The sequence below is a fragment of the Desmodus rotundus genome, chromosome X, assembly GCF_022682495.2.
Source record: "Desmodus rotundus isolate HL8 chromosome X, HLdesRot8A.1, whole genome shotgun sequence".
NCBI lineage: Eukaryota > Metazoa > Chordata > Mammalia > Chiroptera > Phyllostomidae > Desmodus > Desmodus rotundus.
The window spans coordinates 81277642-81297860 of record NC_071400.1 but is presented as its reverse complement, the minus strand read 5'-3'; the positions used below and the strand labels follow the sequence as shown (position 1 = coordinate 81297860).

General features: G+C 40.6%; 1 protein-coding gene across 5 annotated transcripts in view; it reads right to left on the bottom strand.

Annotated features, from left to right (window-relative positions):
• DMD (dystrophin) overlaps nt 1-20219 on the bottom strand; it is a 1965474-nt gene that overhangs the window by 669655 nt on the left and 1275600 nt on the right. For all 5 annotated transcript variants that reach the window (XM_053917632.1, XM_053917633.2, XM_053917631.1 and 2 more), the window contains one exon: nt 15258-15422. In XM_053917632.1, coding sequence (XP_053773607.1) covers nt 15258-15422 — 165 coding nt within the window. The remainder of the gene's footprint in view (nt 1-15257; nt 15423-20219) is intronic.

The window sequence follows — 20219 nt, the reverse complement described above, 5'->3', positions numbered from 1 at the left end:
TCACAAAGAGATGGCATCCATATGCATGGCAGAGCTTTCTGTTGGAGGGAAATTAAAAAAATAACGATAAAATTGCTTCTGATATTCTCACACAACCTACTCCAAAGTATCATTATGTAAACTTGCTTTTAATAGAGCAGTGGAAGACAGTTAAGTAAAGAAAAAAAAATTGTAGTACAGTACAAGCATGATTTCATGAAAGTACAAAAAAGGTTTAGGGTGATAAACGGGTTTTTCAAGGGAGATTTGGAGCAATAGAACGGTCAGGAAAGAACAGGTCTTCTTTTGGAGAAGACGGTGTAGTATGGGCAAATGGGAACTAAAGGTAGGAACCCTTCAGTCACTATTGGGTTTCTTGTATGTCAAGAGGAATTAATATCCTGATGGCAAAGAAGAAAACAAAAAGCAACGAGAGGGAACTAGTGCTCGGGATGGATAAAGAGGCTAGAAAGTCCCCAGCTGCTCAGCATTGACTTTCTTGATGTAGATAAATTACATCTCAGGACACTAATAAAACTGAGAAGTCAAACAGCAAACCACTCTGGGTGGTGCGGAAGATTGGAAAAGTGCAGTTTTGATTTTTGAAAGGAAAAAAAAAAAGGTGAGAATGAAATTTGAAGCTTGCAAAAACATTATTTAAGACTTGGCTAGAAAATGCAATGCAGGGAGAGGCCATGGGCATTCTTCAGTTAACGGAGTATTTTGAAAGAATGGGAGGCAGTTGTTAGAGGTGCTTTGAAGAGACAAACTCTGGCGTCGCTATTCCTTTCTGTTAGGGTGATAGAAAAAGGGGGGCTGGTATTTACATACAACGCCCATTTACAATTTGTTGAAAACTGAACCGGCACCGACTCTGTAATTTTTCATCACATTGAGTTTCTGGCCATGATTGTTGTTTGCTAAGAAGGGCAAAGACCACTGCTATGCAATGCAAAGGTTTGTTTCAATATTTTCAGGTTTCACCTTAAGGTTAGAATGTATCTGCTTGTCAGAGGAAACATTCATTAGAATCCTTGTTGTAAAAAACACGTTTTTACTTTAAGTTGTAAACTGTTTTTGTCTGAATAAGAAAAGGCCAATAACCTAACAGAAACAAAAACTGGCAACAAATATAACAAATGGGGCAGAGGAAAGGAAATGTGATTCTGACATACGTTCTGATTTGGAAAAAATGCATCCGCACTCAGAAGCAGAATGGAAATTAAAATTGCAGTGACTTGTCATTCTTTTCATGCTTAGCACAGATCAAAAAGTTTGATGACACAGTCACTGAGTTGGCAAAATTATGGCCCCCCCAAAAATCCTTCCTTATGACTGACGGGAGTGCTCTATGAACAGCAATTTGGCCACATTTGCCAAAATAACAAGTGGCATTTTGACCTAGCCATTTTACTTCTAGGAACGGATCCTATGGGTATACTTGCAGTGTGTGAAATGACAGGAACAGAAAGTTATGCCTTGTCATATTGCAGCAGGAGCAAAATGTGAAAACAAATGAAATGTGCATTAATTAGAATATTGGCCCTGGGTGGTGTAGCTCAGTGGATTGAGCGCCGGCCTGCGAAACTGAAGGGTCGTAAGTTCAGTTCCCAGTCAGGGCACATGCCTGGGTTGCGGGCCAGGTCCCCAGTAGGGGGTGCGGGAGAGGCAACCACCCAGTGATGTTTCTCTCCCTCTCTTTCTCCCTCCCGTCCCCTCTCTAGAAATAAATAAATAAAATCTTTTTTAAAAAAGGAATACTGATTAAATGAATTATGATACATCCTTAGGATACAATAGTATGCAACTGTATAACATGAGAATGGTCTTAAAGTGCAATTATGGAAAATAATTGTCAGTATTTACCATTACATAGAAAAAACACGGTGGAGAAACGATGTTTATAGTATTTTACCAGCTATTTTTTTTAAGAGGACAGGAAAAAGAGAGAATACATGTACAAACACAGACACACATGCATTCTATCCTGGGAGTGCTACCCAGGAAACTGATAACCTTGGCCACCCGTGGGGAGAGAAACTGGGCGGCTGAAAGAGGTAGACGTATGGGAGAAGTTGCGCCCTTTTATGCTTTTGTATTTTGTTCCACAAGACGTTTTATCTTTTCAATAGGAAAATGATTTGCACTTTTAAAGTCTGCCATAGAAGGGGGAATTTATTCTCAACTTTGTCATAAGTAATCCCATATGACCTTACTGTACTCATGAATTCATTTCATATGACAGGAATGTATACATTCTCTTAAAATTAGAAACAAGAATAAAATATCTAAATAGCAAAGTTTCACAAAACAGTACTTACCCATACCACATGCACCATATTGTGATAATTTGTATTGTATTCTACATGCCCTATACTATCCTAATCTATTTCATTTTACCCATTAAACTGATTTTGGAACTCAATAGGTCACCACCAACTTGAAAAAACAATTCTTTAAACTGTTTCCTCCTGTTCATCCTCATCACCAAAGTCTGATTGTTGCTTCTCTCTGGAACCTTTTCCCTTTCCCTTATACACACTTCACTTTATCAATTCCTACTCATTTTTTTTTAAGATTTTATTTATTTATTTTTACAGAGGGGAAGAGAGGGAGACAGAAAAGAAGAGAAACATCCATTTGTGGTTGCCTCTCGTGTACCCCCTACGGGGGACCTGGCCCACCACCCAGGCATGTGCCCTGACTGGGAATCAAACCGGTGACCCTTTGGTTTGCAGGCTGGAGCTCAATCCACTGAGCCACACCAGCCAGTGCCCTACTCATCTTTCGAAGATCTGGTTCAGCATCATATCCTCTAGGGAAGCTTTCTTGACACCAAAGCTGTATAAACTTTAATAAGTGTGAATATCTTCTGGAGGGCTTGTTAAAACACAGATTATTTTTTTGTTTACTAAAAAAGTTTAAATATTTTTATTTACTACTTTTCCTTAAAGGCACAGGATTTCATCTAGCATCAGTTAGGTGGACATGACAAAGGGGAGTGAAACAGAAACAAAATATACAGAATATGAGATGCCATGACATCATGACCTCTTACTCCACATTCTGAATAAGGAGACAGAGATTCTTGAGCTTTGGGCCCATGTACTCTGCTTCAGTAGGTTACTGGAGAGGCATGAGGATTTGGATTTCTAACAAGCTACTTGGTGATGCTTCTACTGCTGCAGTCGCTGGCCTGGGGGCTACACTTCAGTAGCTGTGCTCTGAACAAGTCTGGCTGGGGTGGGCACTAGTCCTTTTGGCTCTTAAAGCATCCTGTCAGTGTGCTTGCTATCCTGCATTGTACATGTTACTCATTGGCACTGAGGCATATTTGCACATCAACTCACCTCTAAGTAAACTGAGAATGAGGGCCAACTTAACATAGTAGGACATTGTAGTTAATTAACAAATGATTTGTTAGTTGAATAGAAATTTCAATAGCCTAGCCTCATGTCTCTTTCTGCTTGAAGGGGTTGATCTGGCAAATTAAGTTCCATGTGCATTTAAGCAACACATTTGGTAAAGTCTCCAAACGAATGCTTAAGGGAAAGAATGGAATAATATGAACTGGGGAGGAGATCAAGCCATTAGAGTCTGGCAACTAATTGAACAACTGGCGAAGGAAGCAGATGGTTGAAGTGATGTCAAAACAGAGGGAGGTTTCCAGTGGTGTGATGCAGGGCTCTGGTGTAGGGCTCAGTCTATCTGAGAACGTTTTCACAACATGGATAAAGTTAGAGAAGGCAGACATACCACATCTGCAGTTGAAAAGAAACAGAGATGGCAACACACACACAGTGTGACGGAATCAGGACCTGCGGATCCCTTCCTCTCCGTCTCTACTTACCAGCTAAACTGATGGGTTAACAGGTGGATTAAAGCTTTGAGTACTTTGGGGTTAAGTACAAGTTTTTTTGTTGTTGTTGTTGTCGGGGTGGGGGGAGAAGTTAGTGGAGGGGCAGAACCATCAGAACTGAGTCTTCCGGTTATACACCTTGGTGGATAAACCTGAGTAGGTCTGGGGAAGGGGCTGGCAGCCCTGTATCTAGTTCCAAAAAGTCGACTTACCCAAGGGCAGGATAAAGGAAACGTCAGCTAGACACAGCACACGTGAAAAAGAGCTGGCCATTTTAGACACTTGTAAGCTCAGTAGGAGTCAACACTGTGATATTGTACACACATTGACGCAGGAAGGGGCTGCACACGGCCAAAGGCTTGGACTGCAGGGAGGTAAGCCTGGCAGTGTTTCGGAGGCCTAACAAGTGGTCGTCCGGGGAGCGCACTGTCCCTCGCTTCTTCTCACAGAAGGCTCAGCTCTCCCAGAATGGCCATCTTCAGACTAGGGTACACAAAGGCTTTCCTAGGTATGCATGGGCAACAGATGGCGTGCACAGAATCAGTTACCAGATTCTTAGCTTCTATAAGGGATTTTTGTCTCAGTTGGTTCTTGTATGCATGTCACTCCAGTGATCATTCCCACTTCTTGTCACATTGTGGCAAGAGTGAAAACTTGAAAACAAAGTAAATGTTTGCTGACCAGTTTTTGGTTAGTAACAGTCCTCCAACTTTACAAAATAAAAGCACACTCCCTCTGATATATCCCAATGGTGATCTGTGCCCAAGGCCCGCTTATGCCAAATCCAAATCCAAATCCAAATACTGATGACTGAATTCTTATTTTCATCAAGGTACCATTAAGCACTTATCCACCCATCTCATTAATAGATGCATGTTTAATAGAAGTCTGAGTATGTTTAATATTTACCAAAATTTCCATATATCCAGGTAATTTGGTTATTGCTAGGTATGCTTAGTATTAATAATGGGAGCTACAACTCAATCTAAAGGATTTTAAAAAATATCTAGAGCCTTATAGTCACAGGAAATTGTTTTTAAAAATTGAATTTAAATCCACATAAATGTACTTGTCCTACAGAATATGATAGAGTGGTTAATAAAAGACTTAGTAGCATAAATATATATGACATTAAGATACAATTCTTTGGGAAGTAGAATGGAAATATGATTTGAAGAAGCAAGAGGAATGATATGAAACTTCTGTTTATTAAAGATGAGCTTCTTTCGTGTATTTTAAGTGGATGATGCGAGATATCATATTGCTATCGTATTTGGATTCCACTGGATACATTCAAAAGAGTAATGCAGCATTTTTAAATGTCAATACTTACAGCATGCCTGGGGGGAAAAATAGATGTCTACTTTAAAATGTGCAAGAGCATAAGCTTTTTTTAACGACTTTGAGAGTTTTACAAGCAGAACACGGTGCAGGGCTCTGTGATGGAGCTTGGCAGGGCGGGGGAAACGGGAACGGCCATACCGCTTCCTCCTTGGCCAACAAAGTGTTAACCCTACTTGAAACATGTTCCAGGAATTTTCAATTCAAGAAACTCTTCTCCAGTTGACAATCTTCTTCTTATAGGGGCAATTTGGTTTGGTGAAACATGACCACCCATGACTACTTGCAATCTTTTTTGGAGTGTTTTTTCTTTGCAAGCTTAAGTTTTATATTTAGGGGCTCTTATCAAAAGTTCACCTACAAGAAAGGCCCCATCAACCATAGCTCACTATTGCCTTAAAGAAATATGTTCCTGCCTTTGCTTTCCCTTAATCCAATCGAGTCCTGGGATAATTGGCTCCATTTTTCATTTTTAATGAGGAGGAAAGTCAGGTTAAGAAGAGTATGTTAAACAATGTCATAAATCCAGTAAGTGTCAGATCTGAGATTTGAACTTGCGTCATTGGCTTCTCTCCCCATTATCATACTGCCTAAATTCAGCCATGGTTTTGGGAGTTGAGCAGAGGGAGTGAAAAGTAAGAGGAAGAATTATGATCCCTAGTGTACAAAGAGAAAGCCCGATGCTGAATTCTGCTTATCTCCAAATTGAAGCAATCTTCAAGGTTTTACTGGAGACAGAATTATCCTTTTGCCCAGATACAACCTACACTCATGGGAATTTTTAATTTTCGATAAACCTCTCTGTCGTTACATGGTGAATGAGGATGGTGTGCCTTTTTGTCCAGTAATGTTCCTCCACTATTTTCAGGACACCTTCCACAGAAGTAGTTTCCTATCTAATAGAAAACATGGAAGCAATTTTCTAGGAAAGCACATGAGACATAAAAGAAGCCGGTGTCCTCTTCGCTGTTTCTCACCTCCCCGATACCACCTCTTAAAAAAAAAAAAAAAGAAAACAAACAAAATCAGAAAGCATATTCAGTTGAACTTAAGCTGGTACACATCTACCAAAGGGAATAACTATACGGATGTGAGTGATCACATTCCAAACCGTGAACTAGGTATCATACACCTCTGAAGAGCTGATTTTGTGAACAATGGCCACGCTCCTAGCTGACTCACTGGGTTGTGTTGGTGAGTCCAGCTAAAAATCCAGTGCTCCGGATAACAGGCTTTGGAAGCATGGGAAAGGACAGGGTTTAACAGTTAGGATTCTCAGTATACTAGTCAGGCTGGGTTAGAGTCCGAGACTTCTTTGAAAGCTACCACTGGTCTGTTTGTTTATTTACTTATTTGTAAAAAAGCTTATTAAAGCGATGTAAATTATACTACACAACATGATGAAAGTGATGGATATGACTTTCGCCTTTCATGTTGCGGTACAGACAACACAAACGCCGCCTCACATCAAGACGGGCTCTGACCACACCCATCTCTGTGCCGCTCATCAGCAAGCTGGAGTGAGGGTCCATTTGCAGGACTAGGCACAGTGGTCTGGATCGCCAGGAAGTGAGGGCGGTTGTGGATTAGATGGTGTGATTTGAGGGGAGTCACATGCATCTCTTTTAGTTGGATCCAGACAGATGAGATATTTCCACCAACAGATTCATTCCTGAGGGTCAATGAATGAGAGTCCTGTCCCATAAACGTCATACCCCTGGTAAGGGCAGGACATGCGTGCAAAATCAGTCTTTCACCCTACAGAATTTCTACATCTAAGAACTTCCTTTTACCCAGGGGAACCTCAACAGGCTTGGGCAAAGGGATGGGGACAGAAAAAGACTGCTTTGGGCAACGGGCGCCTGATGCCGTGTGCAGATGATGTTTTGCTCAGTTGTACACTTGAAACCCATATGGTTCTGCAAACCAATGCCACGCCGATACAGTCAATAAAAAAATGAGCTTTAGTATCAACAGTGTACTAATGCAAAACTAGAGTTTAATTTTGTCTTTGTTACAATGCCAACCTTTTTTGGATTGTAGGTCTGTTCTTAATAAGAAATTGTAAAAGGTTTTTCTTTACCTTTTGAGCAATCCACCGAGGCAACGATTCTGTGACTTAGCAGAATAATCGCCTGTTTTCTCTGTTGATTTTATCATGTCCTTGATTACTGAAGACAGCAAAGTCATCTCACATTTGAAAGGGCCAGGGTCTTTTTACAACCATGGCACCTCCTATATTTATTTTGAAATCTTTTACTGTCACTGGGTAAACAGCCATTGTTTCAGTGGCCCACAATGCTATTTAACAAAGTATTCAAACTTTTTCACATTTCTGGCAACCTTCGATATTTTGTCTGCCACAAATGAAATCCTCGATGAAATTTTAACTTCAAACCAACGTGATGATCTTTTGTCTTTAAATATATATTTTTAAAGATTTTATTTATTTATTTTTAGAGACAAGGGAAGGGAAGGAGAAAGAGAGGGAGAGAAACATCAATGTGCAGTTGCATCTCACACATCCCCTACTGGGGGTGAGGGGACCTGGTCCGCAACCCAGGCATGTGCCCTGATTGGGAATTGAACCAGAGACCCTTTGTTTTGCAGGCCTGCACTCAATCCACTGAGCCACACCAGCCAGTGCATGAAAATCCTAAAATATTAGCCCTGACCGGTGTGGGTCATTTGGTTGCGTGTCATCCTGCAAAGCAAAAGGTTGCTGGTTCAATTCCCGGCTGGGGCAAAGGCTTAGGTAGTGGGCCTGAGTGCAAGAGGCAACAGATCGATGACGTTTCTCTCACACATCAATGTTTCTCTCTCTCTCTTCCTCCCTCCCTTCCCCCGTCTCTAAAAATAAATAAATAAAATCTTTAAAAAATAAACAGAAAAAAAGAAAATCTTAAAAGACTCGTTTTCTTGACTTCTAAAAAGAGAGCCACTAAAGATAATTAGGTTTATTTGATATGCTGAGTTGCATGAAAAGCATCACCAAATAAGTACGGATGCTTCACCTTCCCAAGGTTGTATTTATATGGGTCAAATGTTATTATTGGTAGAAACATTTCAGTAATGGGATGATGTGTTAATGCCCCTGCCATTCATGTCCTGCTGCTACTTTGCCTAATATTACATAACAGTATAACGTTATCAGTCCTAATTCCACTTATTACTTTAACATGTTTTGTGCCACAGAAACAATCACATTTATCACATGGACTCTCATCAGGTCTTTAATTACGGCAATTTAAAGCCTTCTGTCAATTGCCTTCTGTCATTGACACATAGCTGTTGTTTACTCTGAGGTTTCCCTAAAAGTGCTTGCAATCAGAGGCAGGCCAGAATGCTGGTTTTCAAGAAAAACAACTACCTCAGAGACCCATGGAAAGGGCTATGCCAGTACCCCAGGGCACAGGCTTCTGGCAGCTTTGCTTAAATAACTTTGAGACCATTCCACTGGCCTGTCACAGGATTTCCAGAACTCTAGTAGAGAAGCTGCTGGGATTATGATGCTGCTGACCCGAGACCACGTGAAGCAAGAATCAATTACATGGAAACTGAATGAAGTGATGAAGGATTATTTGATTAGGGCTTTTGTCTGCAATATTGCCGATGCCTTAATGTTCTATTTTCTTGATGTAAGAGACTCCTCTTGCTTTTCTCTCAAGCTATCTATACCTCATAGAAATTCAGTAGATTGCAGTTTTGTAAACAGAAGGGAAACAGTTATATTTTTCTCCCTGCTTGATCCCTCCAGAATTCAGAAATACTTCTTGAGTATTCTTATTTTCATGGTGATACAATTATTTGCATAGGTGCAAAATAAAATCTGCCCTTCTCATGCCAGGACAGAATCGAGAAAATTAGTTATATAACCAAGGCTTTGATTGGAATGTCACATTTGAGAATGATGTGCATAGATTTAGTTACGACAAGAGAATTTTAAGGAATCACTTCTGACTTTTGGGAGACAATGCCCTTTTGGGAAAACTGACCTAGTACCTGGCTTGCAGGATGTCCAGACTTGTGGGTGAATACGGCAGACTCCTTTCTGGCAGGCCCAGAAATCCTCTGGATACTCTGAGGACTTTGAGAACAGAGGAATTCACCCAAATCTATAGGTGCAGAGGGAAAATTAATGGCAAGATTTTGGCTGGGCTTTTTATCCTCTTGAGGCTTTTAAAAGTCAAATCTAAGATTCTTCATGAAAAACTTTCAGCAAAAACATATCTTAGTTCAGCAAAAACATTACTATGCTTGCTGGCCCTGTGTAAGTAAAGAGCTCTGCCTTATTTTATAAACAAGAATAATCTTGAGTATCTGATCAAAAGACAGGTGAGTGCAGACAAAAATTTTAGGTTACCATAGAAAACTATAGCGCACCCTTGTGGGTTATTAGAGTCTAGTCCTGTTCATCGTCTTTGAGCTAATTTCAGTTTCCTGGTAAATTGCATGATTTTGTTATCTACCTGTCAGTCGGAAGGGATCCTGCCTTCTTACGCATTTCCTCAGTTCTTACCAATTTTTCAATTCTTCTAGCACCCTTTCATATCCGGCTACAACACTCCGCACTAATGTTTCCCATTTTTCTCCTGTTCTCCTGACTTGGCATTGCTGAGAACTAAAAGCCGATTGCCCTGATCCTTATTCACACTCTAGGTTGTCTTGCAATTGAACTTTCGCCCCAGGATCTAAAGGAGCCCCGAGAGCTCAAGTTGGACAACTCAGCAGACTTCAAAGGACTCAGCACAGTAGATTATGTATGGACAACCTTCAGGCCGGGAGCGCTGCCGGCTGGGCCGCTCTCACACCTGTCGTGTTCTGCTCCAGGAAATACCCATGGCCATGGACGATCTTCCCCAAACCTCTCTGATGTCGGTGCCATGGCCAAAAGCATTCAAACTGTCAGAAAATGACCCCTGCCATTCTCAGTCCACCATCAAAAGATGTTCCCCACCCAAGCTCTAGGGATCTTTTTAATTAGCCCCTGGGTTGATCGTCAAATTAATGGCAATTAATCTTTGATTTTCTTCTAACTTCCACGGGAAATCCCTTTCATTAGCTACCTGGTTGCTCACACCAGCCAGCCAAACTCCCCTCCCTTCAGCAACAGAACACTTCTGTAATGAACTACAGGGACTGGCTCCCCTGAGTGTCCGACTGCCCTGGTTTCTCTTGAACAAAACAGAGTCCTGGCAAAGATGTGTTAACATTCTCCTTAGCTTCACTAATCTTTAGACACGTTCCTGCCTGATTATGGGCCCGGCCTCACTTTTCTTAGCACATTTACCTTAGTTCACTGAATATGCTTTTTGATTTCATTTGTTTTTATTTTTTCAAGAGGTGGTAACGGAGAGCTGAGAGACAAAGAGGAGGACGCTGGCCTCTTTCATGGTTCACGTGCTTTCCTAGAAAAGTGTTTCAGTGTTTTCTATTAGGTAGGAGACTATTTCTGCGGAAGGTGTCCTGAAAATATTGGAGGAGAGTTATTGGATAAAAGGAATAAGGACAACATCCTCGCTCACTATGCAACTTGGCAGAGGTTTATTGTAAATTCCTTCTGTGCCTCTTTGACAGGTTTATCTACAACCTGGACAGGTCTTTCTCAAAGACCTGGGAGCCATCCCTTGAAATGTAGATATTAAGAAGGACAGCACCCAGTGTCCCTGTCTCTGTGGGAAGATAGTAGCCCACCTTCAATAAGCGACAATTAGCGGACTCAGATGGCTTCATCACATTAACCAGCCTCCCCTCTAATGTTCTCCCGGTGGTACTTTTCCACTACTCATTCCAGTGCTTAAACTCCTTCCTGCCTTTTGTTTCCACGCAAGTTCAGTTCAATCCATCTCCCCTATTGCAATAGTCTGGAATGAAGTCTCTCTTGCCTGCTAAGCTGTCTGGCACAATTTTTATCATTGGCAACCCTCACAGCAACGTGAGCATGCGCAGAGAGAGATTTTGGTGTTCACATACTTTATCATTCAGTCACTGCAATTGTGTCCTTTGGTAGTGTCTAGCATGGATTTGACATTAGGGGGAATTCAGTTCCTTCCATGGTAAGGAAGAACCAGCAGAGTGGTATGTCATGTTTATTTCTAGACCACAGAAAGAGAGTCATTTTTAGGGGAGGAAAGAACCATCCCTGCCATCAGTAGGAAAGCACTTTGGTCAGGAAAACTTAACGCACAATGAGGTGTTTCCCCTCAGTGAAAAGTTTGGGAAGCAGTAGTCAGGCAGTTTTATGTCAGACCAACAGTATACCTGCAGCTCATTACTGAAAACAGCCATTAAAGATTAAACACATAAGACCCTTTATAGAAATTTTAACTGGTCCCGGGTTCTTAGCATTTAATTATCATTCCTAAAAATCTGAAATCAACATATTTCATGTCTAAATGGAGAGTACATTTGAAAATCAAAATTCAAAGGCATGCCTTCTAGTGGGCTGACTGATGGGAAAGGGTTGTGATTATGCCTAATTTTCACCCTCTACATCACGATCTCATTGATTATGTTTCTCGGCTTGCTAAGGGTTTTGCGAGGTGATTTTCAAAACGAATATTGCTATTTGCAGGATTTCCTGAATAGGAATATTTCGGGAGCAAATTGCACAACCCAAGTGATGTGCAGTCAATTTTCACTCCAGCATAAACAATGTATTAGAACAGAGCCCTTAAGGGTTTTTTTTTTTTTTTTTAATTTGGGTTTCATTACACAGCTAGCTGCATTTCATCAATAGGCATGAAGTGCCAGGCAGGCGAAAGTAAAGCTCACAGAGGGTATGCCACATTTTTCTAACAGGTGTTCAGAGTTTGACTAGAGAAACCAAAGGACCTGGATGGCAAGACACCTAGCCATTGCCACCGTGGCCACACTCGACCCTGCCCCAGGTTATTTAAATTTAGGAAATGGCAGCTTGTCCATTGATGTTCTTTGCATGAACTCATTTCTTAGATTTTTTTAAAAGGTATTTCTTTCCTGGCGTTAAAACTATGGGCACTGGCTGGTGTGGCTCAGTGGATCGAGTGCCAGCCTGTGAAACAAAGGGTCGCTGGTTCGATTCCTAGTCAAGGCACATGCTTGGGTTGTGGGCCAGGTTCCTCAGTAGGGGGCGTGCAAGAGGCAACTACATATTGATTTTCCCTCTCTCCCTCCCTTCTCCTCTATAAATAAATAAATAAATAAATAAATAAATAAATAAATAAAATGAAATCTTTAAAAAAATATGGGCATGTCCTCAAAGCTGTTTAAAAACTTTATTTTTTGGTTTCCAATACTTTAAAGTTAAGCCAAGTGCATTTTCCCATCTTTCTTTCTCTGAAAAAGAGTTTAATCTCTTTAAGCAGAGGGCTACAGCAGGCTGAACAGCCTAAGATCGCATATCTTACAGCAGCAGAAGTCTGTACAACCTCAATAACCGATATTGTAGACAGTGACTATAGATAACAAGACAGAGAAATAAAGAACTAGGTAAGTTAGTTAATTATTCACACAGGTCACTACTTCCTGATTATAAGCTAGCGGTCTGAGAATTATAGTGGGGGGAACTCTCAAGTCATTCTATATATGATTTTATGATCTCCCACCCCCTTGGATACAGCCACAAGCAGAAGCAAAAGGCTAAAGGAATATTTTTGAAATCTGCACTCCAGAGATGAAAAACTCAGGACACACACAGAGGATTGAAGCCAAGGAGTTTTACTGCCAGAATAAAAAGAAGCTGCGTGCCCCCTCAGTGAGTTAGACTGAGCTGCAGGAGACAAATATCAGGATTCTCTGAAACGACACGCAGCACCGAGAGTGGCGTCTTGCAGCTTTGATAAAGGAAAGTGATTAACAGAGCTGAGGGTGGCTTTCATTCTGAACTGCAGGAACCCATTTGGCAGGAACCTATGAGCTACGGACAAAGGCCCAATGGAGGCCATCGTGGGGGCAAAGACTGGGACCAAAGTCACTTTGGTTGAGTCGACAGTGTCCATTGGTAGCTTACGACTTTGTTGTGTTTTAAACACATTCCACATACAGAGATAGCTAACATTGGATATGTTTGTGATTTTAATGAAGAAGTACATTTTAAGCAAAGAGGATGCTACAAAGTAAAGGAATGTGCTTTTCTCTGTTACGAAAACCGATTGCTGATTGGGAACAAAAAGTGTATGGTCTTTCCTCCTTGAAATACTAAGTGAAGACATATTTAAGAATATGCTAGATCCAAAATAATTGAGCATCTCGCTGGGGTCATTGTTTATTGGACCGAGTTACTGTACTTCTTTGCTGAGATTTCTTTCTTGGGTAATGAGAAGTCAGTAGTGATGCGACGCAGTTGCAGTGAGAATGGCTGCTGTTTAAACACCTCTGAGGGTGCTGTGTACTAGCTAGGTGGAAAAACTCAGGAATCCCAGAACTGCTGGCTCCCCCTGCATGGTGATGTGGTTTCACTCCCATCCAGTCTTGTTCCTGGGACCACACATGACCCAAATGCACGGCCACTGGTGCAGCAGAAGACATGCCCTGGTGTCAAGACCTCAGGGTGCCATCACCGTGCGGGCTGTGTGGCTACCTGTCCTATGTACTTCCTGTATGTTCATGTCATCTGTTCCGGGTAAAAGCCTATTGTGACTGGAGTTGAATCGTCAGACGGACCCCAATACCATCCTGCTGGTTGAGCAGCCTGGGTTGAGCACTGATGGTGTACGTGTGACTTACACCGTGTCATCTGCTCTGGTCGTCAGAATGGGAGGTCTAAACATCAGGAAGAGGTAAAAGCAGTGGAGTGCACTTTGCATTTTAGTTAGATCAAGGCGCGTGCTCTCTATCTTGACCCAAGCCCACCTTTCCTAAACTTCTAATTTTCTTCTCTAAATGAGCCTTTACGCTTTTTAAATCCTTCACTTATTCCCTTGCAAAGTAGCAACTATATGGAGATAAAAAATGTTAGATGGCTATAATCTTAGAAAGTAAATAAATGGAAGAATGTGGGTTGATCAATTAAAAGAAAAAATTGACTTAAAGATGTTACTTAACATATTTAGTCTGAAATTACCCAATTATATTAGTTAATAGGTTGTATTTTCAATTGGCTTGGCCTGTTTAATGTTCTTGGCCCCTGCGAGATGTGAACTGAGTATCACATTGGGACAAGTCCCTAGAATGTGATCGTGGGAAGGGACAGAAGATAGAAACAATCACTGTGGATGGGGACACTAAAAATGGAAGTGCTGGTGTCCGACTGTCTGAACCACAGGCTTACCTGGAATACCCCATTACCATTCTGCCTGACTCATTAAGCTTCTTTATTGGTTGATTCAAAACTACTAGCAAGTACCCACCATCCACTGAGCCCTGGGTTGGGATATTCAGAAGAAGTAAGGTGGATAAGGAAGAGAGGAAGATGCCTTGTGCAATCAAAAAACTGTGAGGAGACAAGTGAAAATGCACACGCAAAGGCTACTAGAGATGGACAGAGAGGTTTATAAGGAATCCTAAAAAGGTTTCTTACTCTGCGTGGAATATAGAAGAAGCTTTGAAGAAGCAATGATACTGAATTCAGTCTTGAAAGATGGAAGAAAATCCATCACGAGAAAAAAAGAGACAGAAGAGACACTTAAAGAAGATCAAGAACAAAGGCATGGCGGGAAGGGACACACGTGTAAAGATACCATACAATCTGCTGTGGCTAGAATACGAGGAGAGGTTGTTGACAGAATAAAAGGGGGGGGAGGTAAAGTGGAGTCAGCCTGACAGGGTGCTATGAAGTCTACGGAATGGCCCATACTTTATTTTGTAAGAACCTAATGTCCTAATCACCTCGGTTTTAGATAAGGAGTCTACAAACATATTAAGTGCAGTTAAAGTAGGGATGGAAAATGGATCATAAGAGCAAATATGATGAAGGCATTCTAGTGATGAGTTCAATGAATATGTAATTGCTGGTAAATGCCGGAAACGAACAGAAAATGCGAGTCAAATAATAATAACCAGCATAACGACAACGACAGTGATGGCAACACATGAGAAACTTAGCACACTTATGTTGTCATTCTTTTGGAAAACAACATTTAAAGCAACAAGTCCCTACCTTAATGTCAAACGGTCCCGTTTGATTTGGTTGATTGAGAATTTCCAACTGATGCCTAATAGGAGACAGCCACAGAAGCAGATGATTTAGTTGCTCTTCGATCTGTCCAAGATCTTTTACATGAGCCTCAATTTCTCCTTGTTTCACAGGTAAATCTCTAGAAACCTGAAAGGAAACAAAAGGGAAAGATGTTTCATGATTTGAATAAAAAAGGGGAACCCTTTTGCATTGCTGGTGGGAAAGCAGACTGGTGCAGCCACTGTGGAAAGCAGTGCAGAGATACCTCAAAACATTAAAAATGGATCTGCCTTTTGACCCAGTGATCTCAGTCCTGGAAATATATGCAAAGGAACCCAAAATACTAATTTGAAAAAACGAAAGACAATATTTTCAAAACTTATTTGTCATAAAATATTATAGAAATTTACTGTATTTGGTATTTTGCCAGCATGATATTGATTACTGACACGGGTTACATGTTAGGATTTAATTTATCTATAACAAATCATTGATTGATAGTCTTCCCAAAAATTCGCACTCGGAAAACAGGAAGCCTTTTCTTGGAAGTTGAAAACACAACTGCGTATGCACACAAATAAAAATCCAACTCCAACCAATAAAATTAAAGGATCGTATTCTCCACTTAACCACTCATTTATTAAACATAATGGCGTGTTGTACATTACATGCCTGACACTCTGCCTTTGTACCTGCTTTTCACTTTCCTTTACGTTGAGACAAATTGCACGAGGAAATTCGTTTATGTACAAAGAAAAGTGACGAGGCAAGCATTTTTGTGAGTGCTAGTTTGCGGGCCCTCGTATCACCAAGTAAAACAGAATCAAAAGATTAAAATGAAAAGTAAAGACACCATTTGGATTAGAGGAGAATACAAGAGAATGACTACAGGTTCTTTTTATTAAGGGATTACTACGACCGAGCACCGTGTTTGGAAATTTCACATTCATTGCCTTCTGTAATCCACTGAACAACCCTATCATACAAATACTATTATTATCCCAATTTTATAAATGGGTGATCACACTGGGGTTGAGAACTTGAGATCATTTGGCAAGCAGTACGATATGCTGTTCAGCACTGTGGGGTCTAGAGTTAGGCTGCTTGATTTTAATTCCTGGTTCCGGCACTTTTCTGGCCAACTTCTTTAACTCTAAATGCCTTCTCTATAGAATGAGGCTAATGATAGGACTTGCTTCATATGGTCACTGTAAGAATGGAAAGTAAACAGTTTTGTATCATACGCAGGTGATAAGTTCTAGAACAATGCTGTGCATCATACTGAATGACAATAAAGTCATTCAATGGTGGTGATGGTCGCTCAAGCTCAAGTGTAAGTAGAGAATGAAGGTAAGCAGGAGAAAAGCCTTTTCCTTCAGATGATCAAGGTCTAACGCAGAAACAAAGAACGTGAACCTGCAATGGCAACCCTTCATATTGCTAATAGTATGATAATAATATCAATATAACACTAATATATAAATATACATTGTAATATGAACACAAATGTCATAATACACATCCGTCATATAATAATACTATGCTATGAATAGACAGTTTTACAGTAAACTAATAAACACACTAATGTACTAGTACATCATCTAAACAATGTCCCCTACTTTGGAACAAGCCCTTCAATACTTATATAGTTTGGGGACTTTGAAATGGTGAATGTTCATGATGTGTGGAAAGCATGGTACAGAACTGTGCAATCTTAACGACATAAAAATGGAGGCTCAGCTGTGGAGGTCCACGGGGGGCTTGGAAGGACACATCAGACTGTAAACTGCTCGTGGTTGTGCATGACTTTGTTCTTTGCCTCCTGTGTTTTTCAGTTTCCTATTTTATGCCCATTACCATAGTTTGCCATGTATAGTGCGCAGCCATGTTTTTGGCCCAAAATTTTGGGGAAAGAAATCTTTCCTTTTAATTTTTTAATTCAATTATTTATTTATTTATATTTAGGTACTTGCTTTTTGTGTTCTAAAGGAATTTTAGCGTTTATTGTTGAACCTATGCTACAAGAAATTGTATGTGACAAATAATGACAAAACACAAGAACAGATGCAAGGTGCTGCAGGTACTACCCATATATAAGGCGCACCCTTATGTTCCCCTCAAAAACTTGCGCAAAAAGTACACAGTATACATGGCAAAATACTGTCACTTCAAAACAAATAAGTGTTATTTTAAAAACCTAAAAAAGCAAATAAAAGAACTAACTAATGAATATCATATTCTTTCACTGAACCCAAGAGTTGTGGGGTGAGAAGGAAATATATTAATAGATAAAAGCACTAGCAAATTAATTTCTAGGGGAGTGTGTTATATGTGAGAGCGAGATCTCTCGTTCCAGGAACTGACGGACTCAGACTCTTAAGAGATTTATAGATGGTTTATTGGCCAAACAAAGTTTTTACCTGCGCAGGGGCGAACTCTCCGATGAGAGCTGCGCCAAACGCTCACAGGCTAGCTCTTTTATAGGGTGAGAAGCAAGCAAGTTACAAAAGCGGGAGTTGCTGTTATCTCTGCATAGCTCTGAGCTCTGGAGGAGTTTTGCTCTGGGTTCAGGAGGAACTATCTGTCTGTCTCCTGTTGATAAGCTTATTTCGGATGACGATTTGTTTCTCTTCCTTATCCATTCTAGTGACCTTCAAGAGGTTTTCTGCTTAGCAATGCTTATAATTGTCTAGCGCTCTTTCCTAGCTCTCAACAGAGTGGAGTTTTTATAAGCTCTCATTATAGGTAAACAATATGCATATTGAAAGGTATTGGAATACAATAGACATATTACATACAATGCATGTGAGTGCATGAGTAAAGGGTTAACATCCAGCCTGGGCTGATGCAGGGCAGCCTGAGCCAGACCTCAGGTCCCCAGAACAACGTTGCCTTGGAATAGTAACATTAAGATGAATGGGAAACGTTGGGCCTGCCTTGCTTGTTGTATGCACTTGTATCTGGATTGGGGATCTCTGAGTCAGAATATAGACCTTGGCTCTAAATGACAAAAATGATATAAATATGGAAGGGAAAGAGAGGCTGTGGCTTCGAGAAGGTGACCCGCGCAAACCTTGGTTTTCATTCCTGGTGGCCCTTTCCTGTGTGGGGTGAGGCGTCCAAAGCAGCAACATGTGTGGGTAGCATGGAATGTTTGTCAATGAACAGCGAATCTTGCTGCTGTATTTGCTTTGTCTGCCTTGTATGCTGCTATCAGGCAAAGTAAACACAGTGTTAGATGAGGACCAATTTGTATTGCAGGAGTTCTAACCCACACAGACATCTGTGTGCTCGACTGTGTGTGTGTGTGTGTGCTAGTTGTTATCACAAATGTAACTCCATGTATACAATATATAATCTAATAATGCTGTTAATTTATCACTTTCAGTATTTAGAAGCAGGTAAGTAGTTTCTTTTTTACTGGATCATTTCCTAGTCACAAATATATGTAAAAAGCATTTTACAGCTTCAACTTGTAGGAGCTAAAAGCCTCTAGGTTCTGAGGTGATTGGAAATAAAAGTCATCATATTTTTTTTAAATCTCTAAAATCAAGCTATAAACTCATTACTCTCTGATCAGAAAATAGTCTGTGTTCCATTCAGGCTTCATAAATAAGCCCAGAAATCTGTACGACTTTTCACTGCGGTTGTTGGTTTCCTTCTCATCATCCCAGGCCGTTCCTTCCTGGTTATAGACTTGGAACAATTCCTGTCAGAAAACAGTGCTACTGGGGAGATTTGGATATTTGAAATAACTAAATAGTAGCTTATAATGAGATTGTGGGGCACAGTAGTCCTCAGCTTAGTTATGACATCTGCATCAGCTACGTCTGTACAGACCGTGGCTTCCCCCCGCCATGGCATTGACCGTACACTGTGTGACTTGTTCCTGGCATTGAACTCCCTCACTGGGCTTTGATTGCTGGATGAACTGGGTTTCTACACATGGTAGACTTTCAATAAACAGCTGTTGACTGGAAGAGCAACATTTTCCAAATTCAGAATTAACTTCTTCTCTCAGTGGAAGAAGCAGTACATATCTAGAGTGGTCAACAATTTAACAATGTAATTGTATCCTCATGTTAAGCTGCTTTAATTAACTGACAAAAATATTAGTAAATTGGACTATCCAGGCGTTAAAAACTTCTGCATGGCAAACAGAAAAACTAAGCTAAATGCAAAGTCAAAGGACAAATTGCAAAAAAAAATAGTATTTGTGATTCACCTCTCAGATCGGGGGCCAATTTTCCTGACAAATAAGAGAGCTTTTGCCTATTAACAAGAAGGCGGCCAAAAATGCAAAAGAAAACTGGAGAAAAGGTAAGGGTGGTTGACAATGAACATGAATGGCTTCTAGACATACAAAAAGAAGCTAAACTTTGATCATAATAAGAGCTCTGAAAATTTCATCTACCGCACTGATAAAAATCTAAGCCTGAAAACACGCTGTGCGGCCAAGCTCGTGGAAAATACAGACTCTCATACGTGGCCAGTGGGGTGTACAGATTGGTGTGCCCCTTGGGGAAGACAACTTGGTAAAATCTATTAACTGCACGTAACCTTTGCCCTGGAACTTTTACTTCTAGGAATTTATGTTGTAGATACATTTCTGAAACTAAAGTAATTGCTTCGTGATGGTAGGGCAGATGGTGGATGGCGTGAGAGACATTTCACCCCTAGTTTTCAATTTTTGAAAAACATAAATGGATTTCCTTGGCAAAGACAGAAGTTAATTTGGAAAGGAAAACTACTAGCATTTCTTCATGCCAAAGAGTAGTGCTGAGAAATTATACTTGATATATTTACTGACAAATCAGTATGAAAAGGATATGACATATCTAAAGCCATCAGCCAAAAATACCTCTGATTATTTTCCTAGGATGACATCAGTTAACGGGGCAGGGGGGAGGGGTGGAATTTGATATCATCGAACACATAACTGCT